Source organism: Crocuta crocuta, unplaced genomic scaffold (assembly GCF_008692635.1).
Source record: "Crocuta crocuta isolate KB4526 unplaced genomic scaffold, BGI_CrCroc_1.0 scaffold85, whole genome shotgun sequence".
Lineage (NCBI taxonomy): Eukaryota > Metazoa > Chordata > Mammalia > Carnivora > Hyaenidae > Crocuta > Crocuta crocuta.
The window spans coordinates 2099744-2119138 of NW_027530620.1; the positions used below are offsets into that span (position 1 = coordinate 2099744).

Sequence of the window (19395 nt, forward strand, 5' to 3'; positions counted from 1 at the left end):
TTTTTTTTTTTAAGATGGGAAAGGACTGAAAGAATGTTGTCCATTTCCATTGCTGGTCTGGATGACATCCCAGGGACTCTGGTGGGCATACAACTCCAGGAAAGTGCAGTGTTCAGAGTAAGAACCCTGGACTTGTCACTGGGGAGCCTTAATCTCTGCTTTGGGCCCACCATTAATTCTCTGAAGTGCACTGAGCAATTTCCTTACCCCACTCTGGGTCTCAGTTTCCCAATTAGTAACATGGTGGTGAATTAGATTTCAAAGATACCTCCCACCTCTAACTCTTTAGGAACTCTCTAGAATGATACATCCTAGTCAAATTCTCCAATCTTATCTCAGAGCCTACAAACTGACCAACTTGTAAGTTGCTCAAGTGGGCCCATTTTCTTGAATCTGTAACCCAATAGTGCTAAGAGCAGACAATGAAAGTCAGGAACAGCAGTCTTTTAAAAAGAAATTAAATAGGACTAAGAGGCCTTAATCCATTTTTTATTCTGCTCTCTTCTGACTAGAAACTTCCACATATAAATATGAATAAGCTTTGTATCTTAGGAGTCAATAGTAAGGTTATTTTTAAAAAAGAAACTAAAAAAAAAAAAGAAAGAGAGACTAAACTTTTAATTCTATTGCTCTGATGTGTGCAAGTAAGATAAACAAAAGGAACCCATGCTTAGAATAGCAACATGGCCGTACCATTTCTGGAGAGTCCCTCTTAGAAAATCTCTGGCACAGGACCTTGACTGTTGGTAACTGTAGAGGGACTTCGTGTCTTAAGAAAAGACGGCTCAGTTGAGACTGGAGAAGAAATCCCGAAGAGATAGGATCCAGGGTCTTCAGCTCTTTCTGAAGCTTTTCTAGTAAGCTGGAGCTCAAAGGGCGTGCGTGAAGCTCTCTTCTGACCAGGGCAAGAAGAAAAGCATCTTCTCTTGTTGTTCCACTTGGCCTCTGGCCAAAATCCTGACACAAGAGCAACAGCAGCAATAAGGTAACACAGCTCTAAAATGAGAAGGCTGAAGGCCAATGCAAAGAAGCAGAAGCCTAGAGGGGCTGATATCAGAGCATTCACTTTCAGGCCTAGCCTAGAACAGCGCAGCTGGTAACACCTAGAGGTAGGTATTCATTCTGGGCACAAATATTAATCTCCAATGCCTTGGACTGTTGCCTTCAGAAGAAGAAAAGAAGCAAACCTTTTTAGAGCACATACTCTATTAGAAGTCTCCTTAAGGGATATCATCTGTCTTCTACCAAATAATTTTTTAATTATAAGGGAATTTAGAATGCCAAGTGTTAGAGACACGTTGTATCCAGAGGAAGAAGGTGGAAGAAAGATGAGAAGTTAAGCTGAGACAGTCAGGGTTTGCCTATAAGCTTACCAAGGGGCTTCTGAGAAGCTGATTCATCATATGGCCTCTAGTGTCCCCCCTTATCTTATTATCTGCTGCACATTCAAATATACAGGCAACAAGTAATACCCTTTCATCCACAATAGAAAACAAGTCAAGTCTTCGTACACATACCTCAGGTTGGTCAGAGCTTCCCCTTGCCATCTGTTCCAAAGACCAGGCTCTGAGCTTTCTCCTGGGGAGGCCATGAATATAAGATAGGGACTGGTCTCCAGTTGGTACCGAGCTACAATGGGCATTTGTCTGGCTGGGAATCTTAAAGAAACAAAGACAAATAGTAGTAAAGGTCAAAAGGGGAGAGGAAAAGGGAAAGGAGAAAGAAGGGAGAATATGAATGAGGAAACAATCTCTTAAAACACATTCCTGGTTCCAAGCGACTTCAGCCCATGTAGTCATTGAATCAATGAGTCCCCAAAGAAGAAAGCTTGTCTCAACATCAATCTCAGCATTATGCAGTTAACACAGTTGATAAATCTATCAACAGTAAAACAGTGCTGTTTCATTTGTGCAAGAAAGAAGGTGTCGATGACACACAAAGGAGAAATAGTATAATATAAGGCATTTATAGGCAACTATAGGGGCTCTTATTAGATATAAATGTATCCTTAGGCTGTTATATATATTTTTTTCTTTTTCTTTTTTTTAAGTAAGCTCCACACCCAATGTGGGGCTTGAATTTATGACCCTGAGATTAAGACTCCTATGCTCTGCTGACTGAGCCAGCCAACCACTCTTTAGACTGTTTTAATTAGCAGATTGAGGAAGAGCAGAAAGGGCAACTGTGAATTTTGTCAGGAATGGAATAGAAGAGATTAAAAAGCCCAGAATATTATATCCCAAGAGCAGTGTTATTAAGGTTTACAATAGAATAAATGATGGGACAAGGCTGAGTGACGAAGTACTATTCCCTCCTGCAATAGCATAGGTGTACTAATCATGTTTTTAAAAAATTTTTCTGTATTTTATGATGTTTTGACACCTTTGGCAGCCTTGCCGGCTGGAAGAGATTGCCCTTCCCAGGATTAACTGATTTCTCATGAAGCAAGTATTTCCCCTGCCCCAAATCACCCCAGTCCAGATACTGGACAATTAGGGACAGCCCCTCTGCTCAAAGCCTGCTGGAATTATTCAAGCTAGCCAGTCCTAAGCTGTGTACCCAACACTGCCTTGCCTTTCCTGTGGAAACCCCTATAAAGACTGTAGCTTGTGATTTCCCCTCGCTTCTGCCTCCTGACAGAGCTTAGGGCTTCCCCATGGGTTCCTACAATATATGGCATGCCTCCTTTGGGTGGGAAATGTGAGAAACTATTCCTTCAAAGGCAGTTGTCACCATATCTGCTACCGTGTCATACCAGATAAAAATAAAATCTTGGGAATATATTAAGACACATGACTATTTTTAATGAAAGGAGACATTATCAGAAGGATTCACTGAAAGCTGAATATCTGTACTCAGTTGAGAGTCATGGTGAATAACCTGTCAATATGGATAGCAACCTATAGGTCCTTTACAGTCTGGAAGGATTTTAAAGAAAAATCAAAAGGCTCTCTAGAGTGGGAAGAGTGAGCAGGAGTGGTAGGGAATTCTAGAATAGGCATAAAATTAATGACATTGGGGAGCCTGGGTGGCTCAGAGAGTTAAGCATCAGACTCTTGATTTCAGCTCAGGTCATGATCTCACGGTTCATGAGATCGAGCCCCGCACTGGGCTCTGCATCGACAGCGCAGAGCCTGCTTGGCACTTTCTGTCTCTCTCTCTCTCTTTGCCCCTTCCACACTCATGCTCTCTAAAAATAAATAAATAAACTTAAAAAAATAATAAGACTTTTTTGGACACATACTCTGTACAAGGCATCACAGGGAGGCTTTGTTTATGTCATTTGTTTCTATCTTTACAACAACCCTATAAGGCCGGTAGGGTTAACACCCTTTTATATCTGGAAAGCCAAGGCTTTCAGAAGTTAAGTAAGTTTCTTCCTTCATTTAGGAAATGTTGGTGGCTTTGGTGGCTTGCCTGACCTGGGCCAGGTACTGTGACAGGCACTTGAGTGACCAAAAGAGATTTGGCCCCTGCTCTCACTGAACTTGCAGACAGTGAGAGACATACCAGCACTTGTGACAGTACCATATGGAGCAGTGAGGGTCACTGTCAGAACTTTCCACAGGGCCACCTAAGCTGGGCTTGGTGGTTCAGGTCTTGAAGCAATGACATTTAAGTATGGGCTTGAAAGAGGTGTCGATTTGGATTCGGAGGGCTAACTAGTGGAGAGAGAGGAGAAGAGAAGAATGGCCCAGGAAAAGGATACTGGGTTTTGAAAACCTTAAAGGTGCACACATGCTCCTAAAAGAGGCATGGATGCTTCCAGAGCATAGTTTAAGTTTTGAAAAAGGCAAAAAATAAGGCTTCAGAGGGAGGTAGGAGAAAGGGGGTGAATTGCCTTAAGTCCTAGTAGCCTCTTGGCAATGGGGAGCCATGGAAATGTTTTCAGGAGAGCTATGACTAGGTCAGAATTGGCCAAAATTGGGGCACCTGCGTGGCTCAGTCAGTTAAGCATCCTACTCTCGATTTCAGCTCAGGTCATGACCTCACAGTTTGTGAGATCGAGCCCCATATTAGGCTTTGGATTCTCTGCCTGGGATTCTCTCTCGCATTCTCTCTCTCTCCTGTTGGCGTATGTGCATGCACATTTTCTCTCTCTCTCAAAATAAATAAATAAAGATTAAAAAAAGGGAATTGTCCAAAATTTCCCCCCTAGTAAGTTGTACGGATCAGATTTGAACCCTGCATTTCCCCCACTGCCCCAGGAGGAGAGAGTATCTACATTTAGTCCACAGAGCAGTTTCATCCTGTAAAGTATCTGGTTTGGTATTTCAGGTGTTTCCTACAGCATTTTGTTTCTTTCTTTAATTTTTAAAAACATTTATTCCTTTTTGAGGACAGAGAGAGACAGAACATGAATGGGGGATGGGCAGAGAGAGAGGGAGACACAAAATCAAAGCAGGATCCAGGCTCTGAGCTGTCAGCACAGAGCCTAGCATGAGGCTCAAATTCACAAACCACGAAATCATGACCTGAGCTGAAGTTGGATGCTTAACCAACTGAGCCACCCAAGTGCCCCTAGAACATTTTCTTAGAACAATATGTTTCTTTGGAAATTACTTGTAATATAAAACATTTCCATTTTCAGCCACATATAAATATTTTTCTGCCTCTAAGAATTGATACACTTCTTTCTATATTGCAGGATTGTTTTTAATGTTTATTTATTTTTGAGAGAGAGATAGAATGAGAGCAGGGGAGGGGCAGAGAGAGACACACACAGAGAACCCGAAGCAGGCTCCAGGCTCTGAGCTGTCAGCACAGAGCCTGACATGGGGCTCAAACTTGCAAAGCATGAAATCATAACCTGAACTGAAGGCAGACACTTCACTGCCTGAGCCACCAGGTGCCCTTATGTTGCAGGGTTCTGAAGGAGCGTTTATCAATACTTCATCATTCCAATAGAGTCAAGGTGTCCCTTTCCTCATGTGAACACCGTTTTGAGTGCCTTTATCTTCACTTCAGATACAGGTGAACAAAGGTGTGCTTCTTGCCCTCACAGATATTTTAGCCTAGATGTCCATAGACTAAATTTTATAGCCTCTCCTATGGAAAGATGAAAGTATGTTCTACTCCCAGGACTGCTGTGAGGAATGAGTGTTATAACGCATTTTAAACAATTTGTAAATTCTAAAACTGGATTTGTTATTTGCTGTGTGTCTCAATAGAGTGAGAGCTCTGTGTGGGCCAGAACTGTCTTGTTTGCATCCTGCTGACTCCCAGCATTTAAGAACAGTGCCAGATTTGAAGAATGAATAGAGAAACACGGTGTGAGAAAGCTGACCATGGCCTGTTGAGGCTCTGGAGGCCTGTGCCTGGCTTCAGATTTCCCCTTCACTGATATCAATCAGCCTGGGCTGTTGTTTTTCCCAACATTGTATTCACAAAGTGTCAAAGAAGATAACATGGAATGTTTTGACCAAGAATTACCATGTATCTGACTTCAGAGGTTGCCAGAGTATCTGTAAAATCTCTAGTTCTACAGATTTCTCTCCTTTGCTTTTCTTTTGAATCACAAAATAGTGCTTGTGGATGGCACACAATGAATTTGGGGCATAAGCCTTGTGGTATTTACCTAGAAGGATTGTTACAAATGAAGCACAGAAGTTTAACACAGACTTTGGGGTTGGGGGGGTGGGGTGCTTGGGTGGCTCGGTCAGTTGAGCATCCAACTCTTGGTTTTAGCTCAGGTCATGATCTAATGACCATGAGATTGAATTCCATTTTGGGATTCTCTCTCCTTCTACTCTCTCTGCACACCCCTCCCCCCCTTAGTATCTTTCTCTCAAAATAAATAAATTAAAAAAAAAAGATTTAACACAGATTTGGCAATTCTTGGGGCTTGGGGAGTGTAAATAAGTGTTTTTTAAAAATATTGGTTATTAGGGGGCCTGGGTGGCTCAGTTGGTTAGGTGTCCAACTTTGGCTCAGGTCATGATCTCACAGCTTGTGAGTTCGAGCCCTGCAGCATCAGGCTCTGTGCTGAAAGCTCAGAGCCTGGAGTCTGCTGCGCATTATGTATCTCCCTCTCTTTCTGCTCCCCTCCCCACCACCACTCACACTCTTTCTCTCTCACAATAAACAAGTTATTAAAAAAAATATTTTAAAGGGGTTATAATGTGATGGGGGCGCCTGGTTGGCTCAGTTGGTTGAGCATCCAACTTCAGCTCAGGTCGTGATCTCTCGTGTTCCAGAGTTTGAAACCAGCATAGGGCTCTATGCTGACAGCTCAGAGCCTTGAGCCTGTTTCAGGTTCTATGTCTCCTTCTCTCTCTCTGCCTCTCCCCTGCTTGTGCTCGCTCTCTCTCTCTCTCTCTCTCTAAAATAAATGAATATTTAAAAAGTAAAAAAAAATTAAAGTGGTTATATTGTGGAATCCATGAACACCTTCCTCCAATACAAAAGAATACGATAAATTGTCTCCACACTGTGCAGTGCATAGCTGGTGCTTCAGAGCAAATCTGCAGAGACAGCATCTAATGCAGATTTGAAAAGTTCTGCTTCTTCAACATTTTAGACCAAGGTGTTGATGTGTTCTAGAAAGCTCAAAATGGCTCAAAAAGAGATGCTAGTGATAATAAATACAATCACAAGAAAGATGGATATAAAAAGCTTGATAGGATTTCATAAGAAATGTAGAATTGAAAAAAAAAGCATTTCCAAATTAATACATTTAACATGTGATTTTAATATATACCTTAAGTCCATACAGTAAGTATTAGCATTAATCATTTGACTATTTTATTTATCATTGTAAAAATTTATAGTTTCTTTACATTTTAACTTGTAATTATAGAAAACTTCAAACACAGGCACATGTGGTATTAAGGAAAGTATAATGGAATTCCATCTACTCATCACCAGGCTGTAATTATTAACTGAAATTCTTGTTTTATTTATATCCACATCACCTGCCACCAGAAATGAAGTAAACCACAGATGGCATATTATTTCCTCCACATTTTATTCGGCATGTATCTATAAAGCAGTGTTTTTCAAAGTATGGTCCTTGGGCCAGGAACCTCAGTGTCACATAGGAACATGTTAGGAATGTGAATTCTTTAAAAAAAAATTTTTCAATGTTTTATTTATTTCTGAGAGAAAGAGAGAGAGACAGGGTGAGCAGGGGAGGGTCAGAGAGAGAGGGAGACAGAATCTGAAACAGGTTCCAGGCTCTGAGCTGTCAGCACAGAGTCCAATGCGGGGCTCAAACCCACAAACAGTGAGATCATGACCTGAGCCGAAGTCAGAGGCTTAACCCACTGAGCCACCCAGGTGCCCCTATTATTTACCAATTTAAAGAATAATTTGTTCCCTAGAATTCTTCACAGGCGACCAATGAGTTTTTATTTTTTTAAATCACTATAAAGATATAGATTTAAGCATATACAATGCATTTAAATCCATTAAAACTGTTACTCTTATTTATAGCCAAAATATCCCACTTTTGACTACTAGGAGCCTTTAAGATTTATTTTATTGTTTTATTTTATTTTTATTATTGGGCAAAATTTCATTCTTTGGGGGAAAATAATTCTAAAATACTATAATGGTTTCTTGCTCTCCAAAGCTCAATCTACTCAACAAAATAGTATTTCTTGGTATTGAATCCCATTCTCTTTAGGGAGAGTTTTAATTTTTCTCCTGAGGTGTGGGGTCCAATCATGAAACACAGGTGTAGTCTATCCAGACCACTTGGGCTCACACCCTAGATCCTAGATCCTAGATCCACCAATATTCAACTGGTTGTATGAGCTTTGGCAAGTTACTTACCATCACTGTGTCTCTGTTTTCTCACCTACAAAACAGAGATATGAGCACTGACTTCACACCATTACCAAAATTTTAATCAATATTTTGAGTGTAATTGACACACAAGGTTACCTTAGAGGAAACAACCCATTTTAATAGTATAGCAATGTCTGCTATAGGGGTATGCACAAATTGATTTACAAGTACCTTACAAAAAGTAAGGCATTTGCCACCATCTTGGTGATCAGACAGTGATGCTTAGTAGAGTTGATATGTTAGTAAGTTGAGACCCTAGTGTACTTAGGGGTTACATGAAGAGAATTTCATACAAAAGGACTGGCATAGGCAAAGCATAGAAGACAAAATGGAACAGAACTATATCTGGGAAACAAAGATTGTTTAGGGAAAGGTGGGCACATGAGAGAAGCAGAGAGAACAGAAGTGAGCTGGAGAGGCCATCAAGGAGTTTGCATTTTATACTAGGGCAAAGGGGATTAAGCAATGGTTTTAAGTCTTTTAAGTGGTGGCCACACTTGAGTGCTTCAGAAGTTACTCCTAAAAGAAGCCCCAGTTGTGTTGTGCTTTGCCATGTGGTTTGCCTTGGCCAATGGGGCAGATGTTCATCGATACTGACGTGGAAATGTTGGGGTTCAGAGCCAAAAGCCAAGAAAAAATTCTTGAGACATCTTTGGTGCAAAAAGGTGGTTTTATTAAAGCACAGGGACAAGAGTCATGGGCAGAAGAGCTGCACTGGGGTTTTAACGGGTGACTGATTATACACTTTCAAGTTGGGAGAGGGTTAGGGATAGGATAAGTCTCTAAGGAATTTTGGAAGGTTTCTAGGACCTCAAGAGGGCTAGCTATTATTAGGAGAGGATCATTTATTACTGTCTAATAAAACCTTAATCATAATGATGTGGGGAATAAAGGCAAAAAGGAAATGTAGATAAAATTCCATTTCCTTAGAATCTATAGCCCATTGACAAATACTTGAGGCTGGCAGAGTAGAACATTCCTCTACTAACTCCCAACTGTTTTAATAGTAGTACTTTGCTAGAGGGAAAAAATAGCCTTAGCTTGACAATAGTTAGGCCTCCAGTACCCCCATGAAGTCTTCTTTAGCATATTAAAATACTCCTGGAAACTTCCCTGTCTTTACCTCCCTCAGCTCCCAAGTATACAATCAACTATTCCTCACAATCCCAGGGCAGCTCTTTCTGCCCATGGTCCTGTCCCTGTGTTTTAATAAAACGACCTTTTTGCACGGAAGACATCCTAAGAATTTTTTCTTGGGTTGGCTTCAGGACCCCAACATTTGCACATCAAATAAAACCCTTCAGATGTATATCAGTGAGCCATGTGCTTGGAGGATGATTGCAAACATATATTTGGGGGGTAGAGATAAAGGGAGTTTCCAAAGGAATTTTTGTATGTTAAAGGAAATTTACAGGATCCTGGAAGTCAGGATAATGTTAAGATCACTTTTTGCCCTCAGCAAAGTGTCACCTTTGAGGCAGTTAAAGGAAACTTACAGGATCCTGGAGGTCAGGAAAATGTTAAGCTAAAATCACCTTTTGCCCTCAGCGAAGTGTCAGCATTGAGGCAGCTGAGTTCCCAGAGGAAGGTCACTCTACCTGTCTCATGGACTTGTCAATGGGCTGTACATAGCAAGGAAGTTTAATTTTTTCTTCTGCCTTTGTTTCCCACATCAGATATGACACAAGCAAAGACTTAATACGTACTTGTGTCTGAGCCTGTCTTCTTGAAATGTTCCATTACTATAAGCAGAACTTGCCTTGAAGAACCTACTGGGTTCAGAACAGTAAGAAAAACCCAGAGCATACCTGAACACATCTATCATCTGCAGCCAAGCCTAGAAAAGTCCAAATAAAAAAAAGCAAAACCTATCCTAGCTCACATCTACAGATGTGAGCATAAATGATTATTGTCATAAACCACTGAGTACTGGGGTGATTTGTCACACAGCAGTATTATTACAGTAGCTGACCAAGACAGAGAGAGAAGCATAGAAAAGGACAGCCAGTTTGAAGATAATTAAAGTCATCTTGCTGAGGTACAATGGTGGTCTGACAAGGGTGATGGCAGAGGAAGCAGAAATAAGAAGGTATTTTTGAGAGACATAAAGGGTAGAATTTAAAGGGCTCAGTGATACTAGATTCAGGGAGAGAGGAGGAAAGCATGGCCAGGTTTCTTGCTGGTGTAACTGGCAAAGATGTGGGTCTACTGTGTGAGACAGACCACAGAGAAAGAGCAAGTTCAAAGGTCCTGTTTTGAACATGATGAATCTACCAATGCACGGCCAAGTGGAAATGTCCTTGACGTCTGTCTATTCATGTACAAAATGAGGATAACATCATGTGCCTCTACCTATCTCACAGGGCTGCCGTGGAGAACAAATAAGATAAAACACACAAAAGCACTTTGAAAAGAACACATTACCAATCGGCTATGATAATTATTAAAATTAAAGCACTAACACTTTCATTTTCATGCTGCCAGATGCAAAAAACACGCTCTCATTTTATTTTTGAAACCGTGCTACTGAGTTTGTAGCTAGTCACACATTCTTTTTTATTTTCTGAGAGAAGGCAGAGCTGATGCTTCTGAGAAATAATACAAACAATATGTGTATTTTCAAAGACACATAAAGAACAGGATTGGGACAGAAAGATTCTAGGGCTACTGTTGAGAAGAAGAGCCAGGCTTTTGACTTGTGAAGCCTCAAGCTAATCACGAGAGCTCTCGGGGCCCCTCATTCTTCATTTCTGAAGTGGAGATTTGTACTTGCTGATTTATAAGACCTCTTACTGTTCTCAGATGTATGAAACGATGAGTTCTCATAGCATTTTCAGCTTTACTTACCTCCCACTAACTAATGATAGTCTTCAAACTTGATCTGTAATTTAGAAAAGAGTTTCACACTTGCCCGTCCTCACCCACGTTAGCTCAGTCTTTATCAGCAACTTTTCTTTTGGAGCAAATTCAGACAGTCCAGATTGCCTGTTACATCCCAGGCAGGAAAGCATATTTTCATCTATGTGTGAGAGATAAGGATCTAGAAGGAGCTCTGATTGGTTTGCTTCACTCACTGCCACAGAATTCCATTTACCACTTAGTCAAGGTGGTAATGAGTGCCTCTGTACCAGGCAACTGTGGCTGCCATCTGGCAGGCCAGCACCATATACTCGGCAGACAGACCAGTTAGTCAGAACACACACCTCCCAGGAGGCCTTGCTGTATTTGGTGGCTGGGTGTTAGCCCTTCTGAGTTTCCCACAGGAAATCTCATTGAGTTCTGGGAAGGGAGGAGCGAACCATGTCCCTCTGGCACTACAGAGCTAGCAAAGTATCCATATCTTGCAGGTCCAAGAACAGCTTACCCAATGAACATTCTGGCCATGATAATGGCTAATGCAGAACCTGTTTCAGGAATGGGCTGCTTGATGTGGTAGAGGGAGTGTCAAGAAACACATTTCCATTCATAAGAGAAAAACTAGAAATGACTTTAATGCCCATCAGTAAGGGATTAGTTAAATGAGCCATGTTATATCCATGCGAAGGAATGAAGACAGTTGGTGGTGACTGGGAACCTAGGACTTGGGCTTCAACCGCGACTCTGTCACTTCTCAGCCTTATGACCTGGGCAAGGCCCCTGACCTCCTTGTTTCTCAGTTCCTTCATGTTTGAACTGAAGATAATAAGAATTCCTACCTCACTGGGTGCTTGGGAGTAATAAGTTAGTGAATACATGTTAGTGAACTTAGAATGTGCCCAGCACATTATAAATAGTATTTAAGTGTTTATTCTGAGTATGATTCTCATAGAGCCATTCAAGATGATGCTTCGAATGAATTTTTTGAAGCTGGGGTGAAAATTTGTAATATGAAATGAACTGAGCAGGATAACAAGGCATACCTAATGATTCTCATTCTACATCTATGCATAGAAAAAAGAAAAGAAAGAAATATGTTATTATCTTTCTTTGGTTGAGTTTTCTTCTTATATTCTCCATCTGCCAAAATTGTACATCAGTATGCAGTACTTTATAATTAGAAAGATGACTTGGAAAAAAAGAGAGAGAAGAAAACCTGGGTAAACATCTTCTCTCTATACTTATGAGCCACTTCAACTTTTCTGAGCCTCAGTTTTGTTCTTCTTCCCTTTTTAAAGTAAGCTTCCTGCCCAGTATAGAGCCCAACACAAGGCTTGAACTCATGATTCTGAGATCAAGGCCTGAACTTAGATCAAGAGTCAGATGCTTAACCCACTGAACCACCCAGGTGCTCCTCTGAGCCTTAGTTTTATCATCTATACCATAGTGATAGAGAAAACAGTGGTACCTACCTCAAGGGGTTAATTCCAAATAGCAAATGATATAATTTATCTGAAAGCAATCAGTCAATAAAAAAAGGTGTTTTGTAACATGATATTATTACCAAGGTTATCCTTGGGGAGTAGCAATAAATACATTAATGCCAGAGTTAAAATTACCTAAAAATTCAGAGGTCTTTGGAAGTTCACAATTTTACCTCTGTGGACGCACTATATCTTGCTCCAACCAACCAAGGACTACTTATAAGACAGCCAAAAGAACACACCAACTGGGGATTAGGAGGCACAATTTCCAGTGTAGGCTGTGCCACTGACATTCTGGGCAAGTCACTTTTATTTCTGGACCCGTGTTCAACTAGACCTTGCAGTGTGTGGCCTGAGGTTCACTGGTGGGCCATTACCACTTGAAATTACAAGTCTGTAGGGTTTTTATGAGGAAAAGATCACACATCTCTAGGCTTTTATTTTCTCAGGTGACTAAAGACTAGCTAGTGTCTGAGTGATTTAGTGAGGGCTATTAAAATTATAAACTAAAAATAGTTATGTTAGAGTTTACTGCAGACTCTAATTCAGTATTCTACTAAAATATTTGGCTGTCACTTAATGCTTGGCAGCACGGCAAAACTCCTACTCTATGAATCTGTCTAATTGCAATTTCAGCAATTTTTGGAAGTGGTACTTTGTTATCAATGAATCATTAGTTTTGTCTTGATTTGGACCCAGTATTCAATTGCTGCTGTTCTTGCTTTTTAATTACAAATTACTAATCATATGGATTCATCATTATCAAGTTAGCTTGTTGTGAATTGTTTGGTTGATTCTTAACAGAGTGCAGTGATATATATTTCTATTAAGATGGCTTGGGCTGATAATATTTTAATATATAATTATGGTTGCATTGGATTTTGAAAATAAATGACCTCTTCTTGCAATGTTAAACAGACCTTTCCCCTCAAGCACATCCCAGAGTTGCATGTACGTTTGCAAGTGTCACTGTATGGTTGTCACCGATTTAGCTGCAAGTAGAGTAGGTTGGCCTACCCACTGGGTCGTCATCCAGAGTGCAATATACAGAATGATCTCAAATGTATTTCCCGATTTAAAAAATGAATCCTAAGTCTGTCTTATGCAAAACATATTAATTACCATTAGTATAAGGGTGTGTGGTATGAATCTGTTTCCAGCCTAATTTGAATTTTCCTAGTCAATTACCAAAAAAAAAAAAAAAAAAAAGCTTGGATATTTGTCACTCACTCTGCCATCCAGAAATCTGCTTCTGAGTGCTCCTGTGAGGAATTTCTGGCTGTTCTCTGGGCTCTGGTGGTTCCCTGGGTGCTTGCTTTCTTCCTCCTCATCTGGGTCATGATTGATTTGATGAGCACTAGGATTAGTAGGGGCTGGGGAGTCTCTGCTCATCCGCCTTGCACTAGCAATCATGCATTTGTGGAGTCCTGTCGGAGTTTCTGCCTTCAAGTTCTCATTTTCCTTGCTGTGAAGAAACAGTTTTGCACTTTGTTACTCACAGGGCAGACTCTGAACACACTGGGTGGGCATACGAAACAGAAGGTGTTACTCTGGCGCTGTGAACAGTGGTAACTCAGCACGGTGGAATGAAGGAGCAAGCGTTGGTTATCTGAGTATGTATGGATCGTTTAGCTGCAGAGGCTGTGCTATTTTCTTCTCAGCCTCTTCCTCCTATTCATAAAAAGAATCTATCTTTCTGCTCCCAGACCCTTAATGTAAGTCATGTCAGTGTCAAAAGTGAATCCTACAGCTTATCACGTATCTCACCCACAAGCCTAATGGGTATTTTCAGTGTTTGCAACTAGAAGAGGAAGAAAGTCAAGGGCCTCTGCTGGCTCCAGGCCAGCTCTATGTCTTTCCGCAGGTGCCTCACCCAGTGGCTTCTTTTCTTCTCAAAGTTCCCCATTTAAATTTAATATTAAATAGAGAAAAGAAAAGGAACAACCAACTGTAGGAACGCTTCAAAGAAATGCAAATAATAAACGAACTTAATAAAAAGGTCCACCTTGTTTAATAACTAAAGACTCACAAATCAAAGCAATTATAAGCCATCATTTTAAATTTAGAAAACCTCTTTGAAAATAAGACAGTCAAATGCTAGTGGCCATATAAATAGATATAATTAATACAGTGAGTGCCCTGACAAAATGTATGAAGGGTCAGTCAGGAAGGGGCAATGCTTTAACCTACTAAAGCAATATTTAAAATTGTGTATTAGGGAAAAGGATGCAAAAGAAGAAAAATTTTAAATTCTAAGTATTTAGTAATAGGTGAATATGTTAAATATTTCATTCTATGTTCATAGAGAATTTATAAAGCCATGAGAATAGTTAGGAATAGCCTTAATGACATGAGAAAATGTCCAGTTATACAAATAAGTGAAAACTATAATTATCTCCCAACTATGTAAAATTCATGTACATAATGTATGTGTTTATGTGTGAGAGTGCATAGTATATCTAAAGAGAAATGCTCCAGAAATAAACAGTAAGTGTCTCTGGGTAGCAGAATTCAGAATATTACTATAAGTTTATTTTATGATATTACAATATGATTTTAGAATCAGGAGAAGTCAATTTCTATATAGCTGTAGAAGGCATGGTAAATTCTAGCTGTTAGTATTGATACAACAGGAAAGAGCCATTTTAAATCATGACATTATCTGAGCATAAAACAATCACTCCATTACTTGTTGAGATGATAAAGCCAAACAAAGCATAGGCAATGATTTGAATGTACGTATTATAGTAATCCTCTTGGTTGAGGCAGCATGAGAAGGAAAGAAGGCCTGAAAAAGAACTCTGAGGAACACCTACATTTACAAAGAGCAGAAGAGCCCTAAAGGAGATTTAGAAGAAATTCTCAGTAAGGCAGAAGGGAAACCAGGAGTGCGGGGTCTTGGAAGCAAAGTGTAGAAGATGTTTCCAGAGGGAGGGCAGAGTCAACAGTGTCAGGGGCTCCTGAGAAAGGTGAGTTCTGGAAAGTGTCCATTGTTTTAGGCCATAAGGATGTTACAAGAATCTTGTTAAAGGAGCTTCTGTGAGGTAATAGAGATGGACACTGGGCTGAAGTAGGCTGGGGAAAGAAGGGGACAAGAAACCAAATACCAGAAGTCTAAAGACCTCTGCAAAGAAGTCTGGCCGCAAGAGGGGAGAGATGGGTTGGTAACTGGAGTGTCATGTGGGGGCTTTCTTGTGATCATGTTGAAGGACAGTGGAGACTTTAACGCATTTAAATGCCAATGGTGAAGAGCCAACTGGGCCAGAGGGAAAGAGAGGATGTCATTGAGGAAATATGATGAATCTCGACAAAGTGAGATGGGGTGTCACTGAGAGAACAGAGGTAGAAATGAAACCTGGAGGTAGGATAGTAGGGAGATAGGTGAGGATGTAGACAATTGGGTGACAGCTTGACTTTTCTCTTTGATATATAACGTATGCTTACCTGTTGGCTCTCAAGGGGAAGTGCTAGGGGAGGAAATCTGAACTAAGGGGAGATGGCTTGAGGCAACTGCTATGAAAAGTGGAATAGAGCTGATCAGAACAAGAAGAAAGGTTGGCTGGGTACAACCAAGGGGCCAGGAAGGTTGGAGACCACAGCTGTGTGGCTTCAGACTGAGAGGGTGCATGTTCTTTCTAGGATTGCCTAGGAGTCCTTGTGGAGATGCAGAGGAGGAGAGATGGGCACATTCAGGGCTGGGATTGGCCAGGCAGTTGCAGTCAATTACAATAGAACAAGATGGGAAAGTGAGGGACATGAGTGTGTATTTAACAAATAATTCTAGCAGTGAGAGAAGATGTAGAACCTATGATCCCTGACCTCAAGAAATTTAATTTCATTTGGCTGTCCAAAAATAACACAAAGATTAAAGTTAACAAATGGTAAAAACCTGCTTCTAGAAATCAGATCGATAGCTTCTAGGTAGTGATTACCTTTTAAGGGAGGTATAGAGTCCAGAAGGGAACAGCAGAGGCTTCTGTGGTATCCATACTATTCATTTTTTTTTTTTTTGGTTTTGTTTTTATTTTTTACCAAGGTGGTTGTTACAGGGGTTTAACACGTTTGTGAAAATTTGGTGAGACTATATATATGACATGTGCATTTTTATGTGTGTGTATATAATAGATACATCACTTTTCTATAACCTGTTCAAAGAAATTAGTGTACAATTTACGTAAATATGAAACCTAACTAATTAGTATATAAATCAATGTCAAGTGAATATTACAAAGAATCAGTGCTATTTGAAGTTCATAAGAAAGACAAATAACTATTATTTGCAATGGTTGCAAAAATAGTATTACTGAGTGTTTAACTACATGACAGTCCTATTATAGCCATTCACACACACTAGTTTGAGAACACTAATCTTGAGATCAACCCTATAGGTAGGTGCTATTATTATTTTCATTTTAGGGTGAATGAACTAAGGCTCAGAGAGTTGATGTGCACATGGCTTTTCAGTAGTGGAACTGATAGGGAAAAGTCTGTTATAAAATGGCTGACAAGACTGATAAGGAAATATCTGTCCCTGATCAAAGGCTCCCCCTTCTGGGTTCTTCTTCCCACCCTGCTTGTCGCATGCATTAATGAGGGATGCCGAAGTAACAGGCCATAAATTATTCCTGCTGCTGATGCTCTGGGCTCAGACCTCTGGAGAATGATCTCCTCTGAGCCCACCGGTGTAAAATAAACTTCCTCCCTTCCAAGATCTCCAAGTGTCACTTGGCTCTTCTGCCAGTGATCCAGACCAGATTCCGCAACAGAAGCAGAATTTAAACCTAAATGTGCCTGATGGCCCCTAAGTGCCTGTTGCACATAGAATCAGGAGAGAATCCAATGAAGTTTACATTTTGTGAGTAGAGAAGGAGGGAGTGCAGATTTGAAGGCAACCATGGGCTTGNGAGTGTCACTTGGCTCTTCCGCCAGTGATCCAGACCAGATTCCGCAGCAGAAGCAGAATTTAAACCTAAATGTGCCTGATGGCCCCTAAGTGCCTGTTGCACATAGAATCAGGAGAGAATCCAATGAAGTTTACATTTTGTGAGGAGCAGAGAGTAGAGAAGGAGGGAGTGCAGATTTGAAGGCAACCATGGGCTTGGGGTAGAGAACTAACTCCATTTGATAAAGGCAAGGGGGGAAAATCATCTTTTCTTTCCTCACCTTCAAAATTCTTTTGTGGGCGGTCTCAGGACAGACTTGCCTGAGAAACGTGAAATGTATCTGCCTGTCTGTTAAAGCAGTCACAGTAGATGTAAAACCAAAAATAACCTGTTAAATTTGTTCAAAGTAAAAGCTGTTTAAAAAAAAAAAACATACATAGCACTTTAAAATTATCATGAAAATGACTCCCTAGCTGAGAAATGGCATGTGCCTGTTGTTAGCGCAAACAATTTGTCAACACGCATTGGTTGTTAGGCTGTTCACAAACCCACAGTTCTTTCTCCGAGGCTTGTGTGCTCTCTACCTGAGGAACCGAAAATGGAAATTTGCCATTTAAAAGGGAAGGGGAAAAAAAGCCATCCCCACCATCTTGGAAACAAGGCACAACCAGCTTCTTCCTATGGACTTCTGACCTCAGCTGCTGCTCTCGGGGACACCATGAATAGTTTAGTGCCATCCCGGAACTACGGCAATTAGGATTACTGCATTGCTGGATGATATATAAATGAGGCGAAAGCTGTTCAGTTGTTCTCGGTCACACTGGGCTCTTCCCGCAAACCAGCCCTTTTGTGCCATCGTCTCTGAGAGCTCAGAGTCTCAGGGTTAGAAAGAAACATTGCAAGGGCTTCTGGGAGCCTCCAGTGCCCAAAGCAGTGCAGAGACTTCCCATCGGCCCGCCACCCGGGTAACTCCAACTCACCAGATCTCACATTTGATTTGGATTACACCCCTGCCGAGAACATCAAATCTCAAACGGAGGACCCAGGGGGGCTCAGCGAAAAGGTCACCAGATGCCATCTTAAAGGTCTGCCAGCCTTGGCAGCGACTCAGTGCCACCAGCTTCCAACTGTGTGCCATCTAACAGGCCCCCAACCCTCTGGAGAAGACAGTCCTGAGTGTGCCAAGGCAGTGAATGGGGATCTAATTTCAGTAAATGAAAGCATGTTCTTATTTGGAAGTAATAGTGGATAATCAACACAACGAGACTTTCTTTTTTTAAAAAGACAACAGCAAAATAAAAATACAAAATAGGACTAGGGAGGGGAGTGCAGCTGAAAACCTCACCAAACTCCACGGGGGAAGCTGAATTGTGAAGCCTGTGCTAATGTGGCAAATATTATTGTGATGAACTGTGAGAGGTTTTTATTTTTTTCTTCTTCATCTTTATTTTTAATGACAGAGAGCCATATCATGTATCATTATCATAGAAATTTATCCTTTGCAAAGATTTTTAAAGTACTTTCATTTAAATCCCAAACCTGTGCCCAAATCATTTCTTCATCATTGGAATTATATGAACGAACCTAAATGCTTTCATGCGTCAGCTATCATGTATAAATTTACATAAATCCTTCCATGTTGTCTTGACCATCCTGAAAAGCGGGTATTTTATCACCAGTGTATAGATGAAAAAATCGACAATCAAAAAGGTTAAGTGCATTACTCAAGGCTGCCTTGCAAGTAGAGATCTAGGACCTGTGTCCAGATCCGTGTGGCTCTAAAGCACACGCCCCTTCTTCTCTGTTATTCCTCGATTTTCTACCCACAATATATGAACTGTTTTAAGCAATAATGTTTTTATTCTCTTTTACCATGTTAATAAAAAGAAACGTCTATCAAGGCATCTAGTCCAGCTTCCCAGCTAGACTTAAGTCCCTCTACAGAACCCTTAAATGGCTGACATTTGCTTTGTAAACTTCCCGGGGGCAAGGACTTCATGATATTCCCAGAGTTATTCCCAAAGTATCCCATTTCTTTCTTCATAACATTGAACCGAATTCTGACATCAATGAAAATAACCAAAGTTGATTGCTCATGGCAGAGTGAAATAAAAGGATTATTTTAGATGCCAGATGAGCAACCAATCCAACCCACACTTGTTCTTTGGTGTGAATGTACTTCCAGCTTATAGAAAATGATACCACAGCACACCTTACTCTTCTGCATCCTTCTTTCTTCACTTATAGGCAGCTGTACAGCGTGAGACATATTTACACCATGGATGTTTTCTTCTATTTGAATTGTCTTTCAGATCTAATAAGATACTACTATCTTACTAATGTACTGAGCGTCTGATAGACTGTGTGGTCTTTAAAATTAT

The 19395-nt window shown here is 40.6% G+C and overlaps 1 protein-coding gene across 1 annotated transcript in view; it reads right to left on the bottom strand.

Moving 5' to 3' along the window:
- The window catches only part of CUNH1orf87 (chromosome unknown C1orf87 homolog), a 106910-nt gene that overhangs the window by 44079 nt on the left and 43436 nt on the right, over window positions 1–19395 (bottom strand). Inside the window, exons 3-5 of the mRNA XM_077768122.1 lie at window positions 13362–13596; window positions 1518–1658; window positions 694–957 (exon numbers count right to left, since the gene is read on the bottom strand). Of these exons, the coding sequence (XP_077624248.1) occupies window positions 694–957; window positions 1518–1658; window positions 13362–13596 (640 nt within the window). The remainder of the gene's footprint in view (window positions 1–693; window positions 958–1517; window positions 1659–13361; window positions 13597–19395) is intronic.